This window comes from Amblyomma mixtum, chromosome 10 (genome assembly GCF_055824585.1).
Source record: "Amblyomma mixtum isolate Tamu chromosome 10, ASM5582458v1, whole genome shotgun sequence".
Lineage (NCBI taxonomy): Eukaryota > Metazoa > Arthropoda > Arachnida > Ixodida > Ixodidae > Amblyomma > Amblyomma mixtum.
Genome location: NC_143021.1, coordinates 16111009 through 16123053, shown reverse-complemented (window position 1 = coordinate 16123053; position 12045 = coordinate 16111009). Strand labels below are relative to the sequence as shown.

Genomic DNA, 12045 nt, shown 5'->3' with positions numbered 1-12045 from the left:
GCAGTGCCACTGGAGGGCGCTAGTGTACTTTGCAGTTGCGCAAATGAACACAAGAGGGCAGTAGGTGCGTGACAGCATGGGGAAGGACGAATGGAATGGAAGGGGAGAGGAATAAAGTTTGTCGGCATGGGAGTTCTGTCGCCGCCAAAGCGTGACAGTGCTAACTTCAACCCTGTTTTAGCTCAAGCACACAATTAGCACACTGAAGAGGAATCTGAACTCGTCTTTTTACCACGGGAACTCGATCTACACATTCCCAGCATTCTTAGAAACTTCGATTTATTGCCCCGTGCGGCCGATTTCCCTAATTAAATGGGATTAACATCCGGCTCCCGCCTTTTTTCTTTAATTCCCCGCATACGGTGGGAGGAGTCGACCAACGTATGGAGTGCCTTTCAGGCAGTCGCCTGGTGGCTTTGCTTCCACTTTTATTTTGTTTGTTAGGTTGCCATGAATAAATAGATCTAGTCAGAGACTACATACCTACAAATTAGTGCCACAAAAATAAAAATACGCTTGGAATCTTTGCTTTCACCGATCACTACATATCACTCCCCCGATGGCAGAGCGGTAAGCCACCACGGGACTGGCTGAAAGGTTGGTCGACTCCTCCCACCGTATGTGGGGAATTCCAAAAAAAAGGCGGGAGCCGGATGTTTAATCGCATTTAAATTAGAGGAATCGGCCACACAGGGCAGTAATTCGAAGTTTCCAAGAACACTGGAACATGTAGATAGAGTCCCAGCATTAAAATTACAAGTTCAGATTCCTCTTCAGTGCACCTTTAATGTTCCTTAGGATGCTTATAGATTTAGAACAGCTACGCATGTATATGGATTCCAACTAAGTGCAAGCATGGTGTTTTGAAAAGGCTGTGCTCTAACATGGAGCTTAACTTGTTGTTGAGCATACGCATTCTGGCACCACCTCGCTTGAGAAGGAGGTTGCACTAGATTACCAAATGCGAATCCCTGTTAGCTGTGTGGTAGAGCACAATGTTTGGCAGGGGTAATGAATGGTTGCGTTCTTCTTTAAGTCATGACATCTGAGAAAAAAGAAAAGCACATTTGGTTTAGCGTTTTTTGTGTTTCAGTGAGTCTCGCAGCTTTAAAAACGCAAAAGTTTATTTTATAACTTGTGGATGTGTTATCTTTTAGGTTATTCAAAGATAATCAGTAACAATCTCCATGATACTACGATGGAGCAGTTTGAAATAGTGATCAGGTAAATAGCGGTCAATTTCTTGATGTTCTCAAGTGATAAATAGGTATAGGATAAAGTTGTATGCTCTTGTCTATAAAATATTCCTATGCTTAAATTTTTATTGAATTTCAATTTAACCCCTTATGCGAGCTATTTTAAAGTGTTAAAGTGCCTGTCGCCGATTCTTTGGCGCAGATTCTAAAAGGGCATTTTTCGCTAAACTATCCAATTAAATGGCATGTATCTTCAGTCAAGAGTTTTTGAAATGTTGTCAGGAAGAGTGGTGAAACATATTTTCTGAGTCATAAAAAACTTGTTCTCAAGGGCTTGAAAAAGTTGGGTTTTCACAAAGCTTGTCTTTAGGTTAGATGATATATATGTTAGACAGTTGACCGATAAATGGAAAGATAATGCATTCTAGACATTGATCAGTGATTATGGTGCTCGGCTGCTGACCCAAAAGACGCGGGTTCGATCCCGGCCGCGGCGGCTGATTTTCTTTGGAGGAGAAATTCTAGAGGCCCGTGTACTGTGCGATGTCAGTGCACGTTAAAGAACCCCAGGTGGTCGAAATTTCCGGAGCCCTCCACTACGGCGTCTCTCATAGCCTTAGTCGCTTTGGGACGTTAAACCCCATAAACCAACCAACCAAACAAAGACAGTTTTTCTGTTGCCTGTTCGAAATGTTGCGTGCTGCATTCTTCTGCTGCATTATGCTTTTTTTGTGCAGTTGAAAGGCGGCGGAGGTTCAACATTAATGACCGCATCAAAGAACTGGGAACTCTGCTTCCAAGGACAAACGACAGGTAAGAGTGGGTCGCTCTCAACCGCACGCTGCTTTTTGGAAATGAGCTCTACAGAAATACTATGTGCCCAGCTGCAGTGAGGACGCTCAGCATTTAAAAAAAAAAAAAAAATCGAGTATCTGGCTTAAAATCGAGCATTCCCCCAGCTCGATGGCTTCCAGAAGTGTCAGCGCACCTGAATGAATTGTGCAGTGTGGTAACTTGGGCCAGTTAGGTTGACAGCGCACAGCATGGAACAAAGCACATTAAATATGTGGTCATACTGAACAGGTAGCAAAACCTACCTCCTCTTGTTGCTGCCTCTTCACTTGGAACCTGATTGGGTGACACTTTATTGAACATTCGATCCCAGGATGCATCGGATTTGAAGGGTACTGTGCTTGGACTAGTTTGCAGTGAAACATAGTAACAGTCGCACAGTGCACGAGATTGGTACCCTATACTATGCAACCCTTACTTTGAAGAAGTGCACAGAATAATTCATTGTGTGAAAATGTACCTACGTGAGATGGGCAGTGGAATCTCGCTGATGCGAACCTCATACTATTGCAAGAATACAGTCAAGCCCACTTATAACAATATTCAAGTGCCATGGAAATACCATTGTTATAACCAATAATTGTTATAATAGGGTTGTGCCGAAAAAAAGAAAAGATGACAAACTTCAGAGCATTTATTGGCAGTAAATACCCGGAGGGGTTTGATTGTTCTAATGCCTGTAAAAGCTCGTTAAATCGAACTTCAGGGAACCGGAACAATGTTCACCGTTCATCGATGACCAAAGCACCGCCATCACTGCGCCACCGGGAGCTTTGCGCACCTCCACGTCACAGGAATCAAGCCGGCTTTTTGGAAGCTATTCTTATGGGAGATTCAAGAAGTATGCAGAACTAAGGGTGCGGTGACAGCTGACAAGAGAAAAACTGCGCTGGCTGCACGCACGCGCACTGCACCAACTGATTGGGGGTATGCGTGGCGTGCGTAGCCAATGCAGCAATGCAGCAGCTCTCCTGACGCGATGACGCCTGCCTCTTTTGCTTTCGTGGCATTGCTGCGCCAGCTTAGTCCATTGGTCGGCCCCACACATGCGCACTTTTGTGTTGTAAGCATGGTTTTGCTGGCGTGGTTGTAGCATTTCCTTGTTTTTTTCTGTAATGGTTGACACTAAATTACCGGATTTAATTGTTATAACCAATAATGTGCCTTGACAGCATTGCTATAAGCAGTTTATTTTACCATAGAATACATGGCAAAGCTGATGGTGCCACGACTGAGCATTGTTATATCCGATATATTGTTATAACCAGTATTGTTATAAGTGGGCTTGACTGTTATTTGTATCACCCGAAAATTCGTAATGTCAAGAATCAACCAAGCACAGAAAATGCCCTTGCGGAAATCTATTTACTCACAGCCTTTATCTGTGGTGGCACACTACTGCTCGCTGCTGAGTGGTGCACACTGCAACTGCTGTTAACGGTGTTGGCGATCTGTGGTCCGCATGCCTATGCCTAGTGCTCACGGTAAGCTCTACACATCTGGTGATGACAATGTCGTGGCCATGCATCTCGAGGGTACGGCCGTGGCTGCCATGTACGTACCATCTGTAGGGACGCAGGACAGTGTTCGGAACACCTGATATTTTGCACATTAACAGTGCTCTTCAACCAGGGAAGCTTTCAGATTTGTATCATCCCAAAGTTCATATCAGCCTGGTTCATATCACCGAGGTTCGACTGTAATTCAAGCATTAGTTTTATAAGAGCAGCCAGAACCTGCGAAGTTATGCCGACCTAATATGAAACTAGGACTGTGTAAACATTGCATGGGCATTCCTTGCTGTGGCCAGTGTGGATTTCAGCCTGGATATCTGTGTATCAAATGGGGCAACTATGCATATTGTGGTAGTGTATCAACCATGCTACAACATAACAACATACTCTGCTACAGTGCTATTATTTCCCCTCTCAACAAACAATTTTTGGAGCGTGGTTCTGCTTTTGCGAAGCTTACGCAAGTAAGCAGCCGATTTTTTTTTTGCTTTGCGTATCCAAATGCACCAACCGACGGAGTTCAATATCTTGTGTGGTTTCACCAATAATGCCTCCTGAAGTTATTTAGCACTTCCAGAGGCGCACAGACAGTCTCAGCGGAATCAGAGTTAATGCACATATGTATGTGCATACAGTAGCTGACCGATTTTTCAGACTCCAATAATTCGGACTTGTGCAATGTTTCGGACTTCGCTGAAGAACCGTCGCGCACCTCATAGGAATGTGTACATGTTCACGACCGATATTTCATGGAGTTCGCGGATAGTTTACGGATTTTCAAGACTGTTCGATTACCGTATTTACTTGCATAATTGGCGCAGCCCCAGTTTGTTCGCGAAAAATCAGATTTTTTTATTTCCGCACATGAAAGGTGTGTCCTTGAACGTGACACTGTGATCAATACTGTAATCGCACGATTGCAAGCCGACACTTCCCGCTCCCCTATCTCATGTGAAAAAAAAAAGAAAAAACGCACATATTCCAGAACCGAAGCTTATTTTAACAAAATATTTGCTGAACTGACTACTAGTCCTCACTACTGTAGCTGCCGTCACAGCTGCTGCGGACTCACAGCACGTACAGCAACATCGCTCGGAACAGCTGCACATGACAAATTCAGCTCACAGTTTCAGGGATGGTCGCTTTACACGTCTGTTTGGAAAGCTTCATCGCCAGCCGGAAACCTTCCCGACTTTGGCCCACGAAAACCTCAGCGCTTGGAGTCACATACGAATATTTTTTCACGCTGCAGTCTTAACTGCTGCACGAAGCGGTCAGAGGCAAACACCTGCACGTCTTGTTCCCTCGGCGTGGAGAATAGCAGTCCTCTTGAACACTGCTTGAATGAACACGGAAAGTTTGGGCCCGAAACAATCATACAACCACATGTAGCTGTCAAAAAAAAGAAAACGCAGCAACAGGCGAAAAACAGTTCTTCCGTCAACTATCTATGCCCCCTGAACTGCCGCACGGAGAATTTACGATTTTCACTACCTTCACTGTGGCAGCTCGGAAAGCAGTGAGGCTCTCGGAGGCCACGTATGGGTACAAAGCTGGAGGCGACTCGACGCAAGCAACAGTGCCATCGCCATCTGGCGCGATGCAGCTGCTGTGATATAAATCTTTTAGCAAGGTGCTGTGGACTGGCAGCTGTTTCTGTCTATCTTGTTTTTTTTTTTTTTTTTTTGCTTTGTTTCCGTTATCCGCACAGTAAGCCCCGCCGCCTACCTCTTATCACCATCAGGAAAAGAAAGAATGCCACAGTGCCACTAGCACCACATTTCGCCATTTTACAAGCAGCATACCGTTGGTGGGGTCATGTTTTCCACGATGAGGAAGTACGCGAGCTACACGGCTGCATTCAAACTGAAAGCTGTGCAGTATGCACTGGAGCGTGGCAATCGTGCTGCAAGCAGACATTTCAGTGCCACAGAAACCAGCATTCACTGCTGGCGAGATGAGCGGGAAAAGCTTCAGGCTGCCAGCAAGTCGCAACAGGCCTTCCGCGGTTGCATAGTCTGGAAACTATCCACAAGCGGAGCAGCAACTCATTCAGCACACAAGGGAATCCCCACGTGACCGTTGTGCTGTGTCCCTCGACATAGCACAGATTGAGGCGCGCAGAATTGCCCCAGCGCAGGGCATCGAAGCGAAGGACTTCAAAGTCCTTCGAAGAAATCGAGAGCACAGAAAAACCAAAAGAAAAACGAGCTGCTGTCCCATACGCAGCGGGAATTAGCGAAGCGCTTGCACGTATTTTCTGCAAGCATGGTGTCAACATCGCGGACGTCCCCGCTGGCAAGGTACGAACAGAACTGGTGAATGTGAAGGACAGGCTCCCTCGTGAAAGGTTTCCAGGCGTAGTGTATGAAATTGACGGCGCCGATTGCTCATCAATATATGTTGGTGAGACAAAGGACTTTAGGAGACGCCTGAGAGAGCACCAGAACGACGTCCGAAACCAGAAAGTAACATCTAATGCCATCGCCGAGCATGTGCAAGAATCCGGCCACGAGGTTAACTGGGATCAAGTAAAGATATTGACAACAGAAAAGAACACATCCGCACGGCAGAATCTTGAGTCGCTTATCATACAGACATCGTCTAACACACTAAACAGGAATGACGGTACTCTACATCCTATCTATGCTAAATCATTAAAAACGCTACTGAGTGCTACAAAAGGACGAATCCGTGCGCCGATTGCTTCATAGTGAACAAGGGAGCCGTAGCGCTCCCGAAACGTCTTTCTTTATTGACTTTGGCCAGTGACCAGCAATCCTCATCACCATGATTCCTGACCAGACGGTATGCCGTCAAACCCTCGACGACTTCAAAGCAGCTCCGGATAGACAATGCGCTTCATGCGACACCACGGACTCGCTCTGAAGACGGACAATGTTGTGCCAGTTTGCCCCTGGCATATGAGGACAAGGTAGTGGAATTTCGCCGTTTTGTTACACGGCTCCGGCAGCAAAAGAACTTGATTTTGTTGCAGATTGGAGGTGCAGACCAGACCCCCCCTCCCTCTGCTTCGAAACTCTGAGAAACACCACGGTAGAGGAAAAAGGTGCATGAAGTGTGCTCATTGGAATATCTGGCACGGAAAAGCTGAGGTGTACTGTGATGTTGGCAGTGACTGCGGATTGGCGCAAACTGCCGCCTTATGTTACTTTTTAAACATGAGACACTTCCAAAGGGAACTTTCCCTCGAGACATCTGCGTAAGGGTCCAGGAAAAAGGCTGGATGAACGAAGAGTTGATGCTGGATTGGATTAAGACAGTCTGGGGCTGTCAGCCAGGCGGTTTGTTGTATCCGGCCATGTTCTTCTTGGACAGTTTTCGCGGGCACCTCGTGGAAGGTATGCAAGAGAAGTTGAAAGAGCTGCGCACGGATATTGTTGCGATTCTGAGCGGCTTCATGTCAGTACTGCAGCCTTTGGACGCATCCTTTCATAAGCCTTTTAAGGACAACGTTCGAAGTCTGTACTCTAACTGGATGGCTGGAAGATAGCATCAACTAACTCCAGGTGGCAAAATTAAGAGGCTGTCTCTGGAAATGTTGTGTGGATGGATCGAGGAAGCCCGGCGAGCGATCTCTGATGACGTTATCAGGAAAAGCTTCAAGATTACTGGGATCTCAAATGCACTAGATGTGAGCAAAGACAACATGTTGTGGGATTCAGACAAAGAAATTGAGTCCCCACTCAGCAGTGGTGAGTGTGTGCTCTCGTACTCCGAATAGGGGAAGGAGAGGAGCATCAATGACATGTTTGTAAATAAATTTTGTGTGTGCAGTCGATGTCTCTCGCCTGTTCAATGAAAGGTAAGAAGGTAGCTTTCAGTTTTACTTTTATGCTAGATTTATTGGTAAATGAGAGAGGAGCCATGTTCTTAATATATGATAAATTTTAAAGCGCGAAAATGCGAGTCAAAATATTTTTGGAAATTTTACTCCATGTAATTGGTGCAACCCGAACTATTAAGCCGGATTGTCTTTAAAAAAAATATAGTGCACCTGTTGTGCTAGTGAATACAGTATTTGGACCATTTTCCGGGTCCCACTGAATCCAAAAAATTGGTCGGCGACTGTAATGCGTTGCATTCCAGCACATCTTTCATAATGGCTTGATCCTCACACATGCAACCCGCGGCCGTTGGTATGAGGAGTCTTTTGGGTGGCCCGCTTTTCCCCTCGATTCACTGTTGGAGTGACGAAAATCATTGTTAAGCCGCCGCGGTGGCTCAGCGGTTATGGTGCTCGGCTGCTGACCCGAAAGACGTGGGTTCGATCCCGGCCGCGGCGGTTGAATTTCTTTGGAGGAGAAATTCAAGAGGCCCGTGTACTGTGCGATGTTAGTGCACGTTAAAGAACCCCAGGTGGTCGAAATTTCCGGAGCCCTTCACTACGGCGTCCCTCATAGCCTGAGTTGCTTTGGGACGTTAAACCCCATAAACCACCAACCAGTCATTGTTCGTTTCATTTTGAAGTTGCAGTGTCAGCTGTGAAAGGTACCTACCACCTTTGACCCTTCTGAGCGCTAGCTAGTTCCGGTTCAAACCAAACCAACCAGCTAGTTCCAAAGTGCTTTCACCGTTGCTGCAGTGTAGAGCACGTTAGGCCTAGCAACACCATATCAAGTGGTGCGTAACCAGTCCGCTGCCGCCTAGCATGCCGGTAGTTGCCACATCCTTGCAGCTTATGTGCTGCCCCTCTGCCCTGTACCTTCAGCCAAGCTCCTGGAAAATTGGATTACATGCATGACAGCCATCAGAAGTAGGATTCTGTGGCAGTCCTTCTGGTTCTGTGTCCCACAATGACAGAAGATCAGAACAAGATTTCAGCTTTCACCTCCAAAAGTGTGGTCTCCAGCTGAAGGCTAATAATAGAGCTACCTTGTCCGGAGCACACAGTCCAGAAACTTTTGCCCTGACTCTAGCTTTTCTTTTGTTATAAGTCTATGCCACAGTTTGATCTGCCATAAAAACCTGTGTATACCACAAGGTCTTTTCGTTTTTTTAGAAATTTTATTGTTCAGATTTCCACCTTGTTATTTGCGGATTTAGAGAGTTTTCATCCGAAATACACATTTCCGGCTTCAATATTATACACTGTCACCATCAGGCTTCCAGTGAGAGGAGGCGCTACCTACTAGTGGCGTTGGTTGGCTGACATTTAACCGTGGTGACATCGCTATGCCCGCACTATCAGAAGCACGACAAGCACACCTCGCAAGATGTCGAGACCGTAAAAATAGGACTGCTGCCTTTCGAAGGAAAGTAAGCATCGCTGCCAAAAGCATCAGCACCACATCGCTGCTACATGGACCAGATGAGGTAGGGAGAGCCTACAGTTACTGCCGCCGAATGGCTAAAGCAAGCCTCTCCAGCTGCACTCTGCATTTGGATCGTGGATGCTTGAGCCAGCATTCTCGATTAGCTTGTTGGTCACACTTTCAAGAATTGTGGAATGTCGAATGCATTAACTGTATTGGAAGCGAATTTCTGTGGAAAGATATCTCCTACTAGAGACTCTCAAAAGACGGCGCGCGCCGCCTGACAATGACGATCACTAAAAGCCCAGACCCAAAAGACTCTTCCACAGGCATGTGCGCATGTGCACATGCCAAAGCCGATCTGCGCATGCACGCATTGCGAGATGTGAGCAGGCAAAAGCGTTGTGCCCAGTTTTGTACATGCGAGATATCGGATATCGGCACCCACACTGCCGTCTCAAGCACATGCGCATACCACGCCTTGTTCTCGTCATATATTAATTATTGCAATTTAGTATGGCTAACAACTACTAAAGGGAACATTAAAAAGATCCACATGTTACAAAAAAAGATTGTGCGCAACATAGCTAACATTGACTACTTTTCTTCTACTCAACAGTATTTCCGTCAGTACAATATCATCCCGATACAAAATATGTATGAATTTCGCATGTTGCGCTCATTTTATGTTTCATCACGCCCTTTCAGACAATTTATTTCTACAATCGCATCCCTTCAACATAACAGCAATAATGCATTTACACGTAGCACTGATTTGTGGAAAATTCCCCGTTTCCGCACCAATTACAAACTACAGTCCCTTAAGCACAACCTCCCGTTAATTCTAAATAAACACTCGCAATTTACCAAACCCAGCCTTAACCAGTTGCGGCAGTACTTTTTATCCGTATAGATGTTCTGGTGAATAACTGTTTTCCATTGTCCCAAATATCTTTCTTTATATTTTTGTTTCACATCATACAATCATTGTAACCACATTATATAACTGTTTGTTATTTTCTTGTGCTCTGTTTTTCTCTCTTGTGTTCGACTGATGTTATTTATTTTGATTTTGAATGTGTTGAAATCATTCATATGTATGTTTTTTCCAGTTTTTACATTACTTCAAAACTGTACACACGTTTCTACTTGTTACCGCATTTTACACGTCTTTTTGTGCTGTGTGTTTAAGTGTTGATATTTTTATGTTCCTTTATTTTGCTGTTTTTCAATGTCTGTATGACTTGCCCTGCCTTGTATGCTGGGCCCTGGGCCTCGTCAAGCTGACAAAAGCAGCTTTTAGCCCAGGTGTCCCACCAGAATTTTTTTTCTGGAAATAAACTGAAACTGAACTGAACTGAAACTGAAACCATAAGCAGCACGCCGATTTGCAGTTAACAATTGGAAGACCGGGTGACTCCCGCGAGCGCCGGGGTGAGTCTGAGCTACTCCCGTGAAAATCTTTCATGAAACGTTTCGATGCAAGAGGTCCCGGGAGCAAGCCATCACAAGCATCAGACACATGGAGATGCGTGCGCCTTTTCGACGCCTGTCACAGGGGGGGGGGCGCTGGTCGTGCAAGCACGCGGCACCTCTGCCTCGCATGTGTTCGAGTCCAGCTCAGAATGTTGCACAAAGGAATTCTTCGAAGACAAAAACTTTTTTCCTATTTTTGCTGTTCCCAAACTCCACCTTGTATTATATGCAGGTCTGTGTAATATGCAGGTCTTTATGGTACATCGCGCATGCACCTTTTTCCTTTGCTCTCTGTCCACTCTTGCTTTGGCCGCTAAAAGATGGCTGGCTGTGTTGTAAAATAAAACCAAGATAGAATAAGTGCGGTTCCTCCACCCTGTGCAGGCACTATGAGCTGGTGCGGGACATCCGTCAGAACAAGGGCACCATCCTGAAGGCGACGGTGGACTACGTGCGCACCCTGAAGAAGGAGAACGACCGCATCCCCATGGTCGAGGAGAAGCAGCGCACGCTGGAGCAGCAGAACCGACAGCTCCTGCTCAGGATACAGGTGGGACACCTTCCTGGCTAGCGACGCTCTGGGATCTTTACAAGGGTCGTCCACAGACGAGATCTCCAATGTTTTCAGAAGTAGAAAGAAATTTCTAATTATTGGTACAGTAGGCTTTTCCTGTGTTGGGGCGTGAAGTAATGGCAGGATGCCTCTTTCTTTTTGAAACAACTGTTTATTAATAAGGTTACGTTGAGAGTGATTGCATGGGTGCGTACGGTCCAGTGTCCATCTTGCCTCTGGCCCCTTCATCTTCCTCCCGAGGGCTGTTGGTCGCTTCATCACTCATGGTTGCCGGACGACTGTGCGCATGGGGAGGTTCGCTAAAAATACGTCGTTTGAAGGGTTGTGATTGTTCCTCTATTTGTCCACATAATCACGATTCCAGTCAATGCATCATTGTAGGCACTGTGGCAGTTTTTGTGTGCCCATTTCATGCCAGCTCATCGGCATGTTGCTGAGAAAGCGTTTGACTTCATCTTTCACTTCGTCATCATTGGTCGAGTACCTTTCCAATAGATGTTTTTTTAACTTTGTTGTAAACGAGTGGTAGTCACTAGTTACCAATTCCGGAGTATAGGGTGGGGTGAGTGACGATGTCCCATCCAAACTGTTGCTGTAGAGTGACGGGTTGATATGCGATGTGCGGGGGAGCATTGCCGTAAAGAAGACTTGTGTCCTTGCTCACCATTCCTCTTCTGCCCGTCTGAGTTGTCGAAGTGTCTCTCAATGCCTCTCAATGTTTATCGTGGTCCTAGGAGCCATGAAGTCGACCAACGATACCCCCTTTGGATCCCAAAACATAGTTGCTGTGACATCGCTAGGAGATTGAGTTTTCTTGAATTATTGTGGCTTCGGCAAAGAGGAATGCCGCCGCTTGCGTGATTCCTGTTTGGTCTCAGGTGTGATGTGGAACACCCAGGTTTTGTCACTCATATCATCATCATCATCAGCCTGACTACGCCCACTGCAGGGCAAAGGCCTCTCCCATATCTCTCCAATTAGCCCTGTCCTTTGCCAGTTGTGGCCACCGTATTCCCGCTAACTTCTTAAAGGGACTATGAAGTAAATTTATCGAGATTAAATAAATATAGGCAATCCATCACTCGTCACCCCAGCGCAAGAATTTTTGAGCTAGCATCAATAACAACGAAGTTATAGACTATTAAAAATCACGCTCC

The 12045-nt window shown here is 45.9% G+C and overlaps 1 protein-coding gene across 1 annotated transcript in view; it reads left to right on the top strand.

The window, feature by feature from the left end:
• The window catches only part of Mitf (transcription factor Mitf), a 113765-nt gene that overhangs the window by 93074 nt on the left and 8646 nt on the right, over nucleotides 1-12045 (top strand). The window contains exons 5-6 of the mRNA XM_089563800.1: nucleotides 1934-2009; nucleotides 10699-10864. Coding sequence (XP_089419926.1) covers nucleotides 1934-2009; nucleotides 10699-10864 — 242 coding nt within the window. The remainder of the gene's footprint in view (nucleotides 1-1933; nucleotides 2010-10698; nucleotides 10865-12045) is intronic.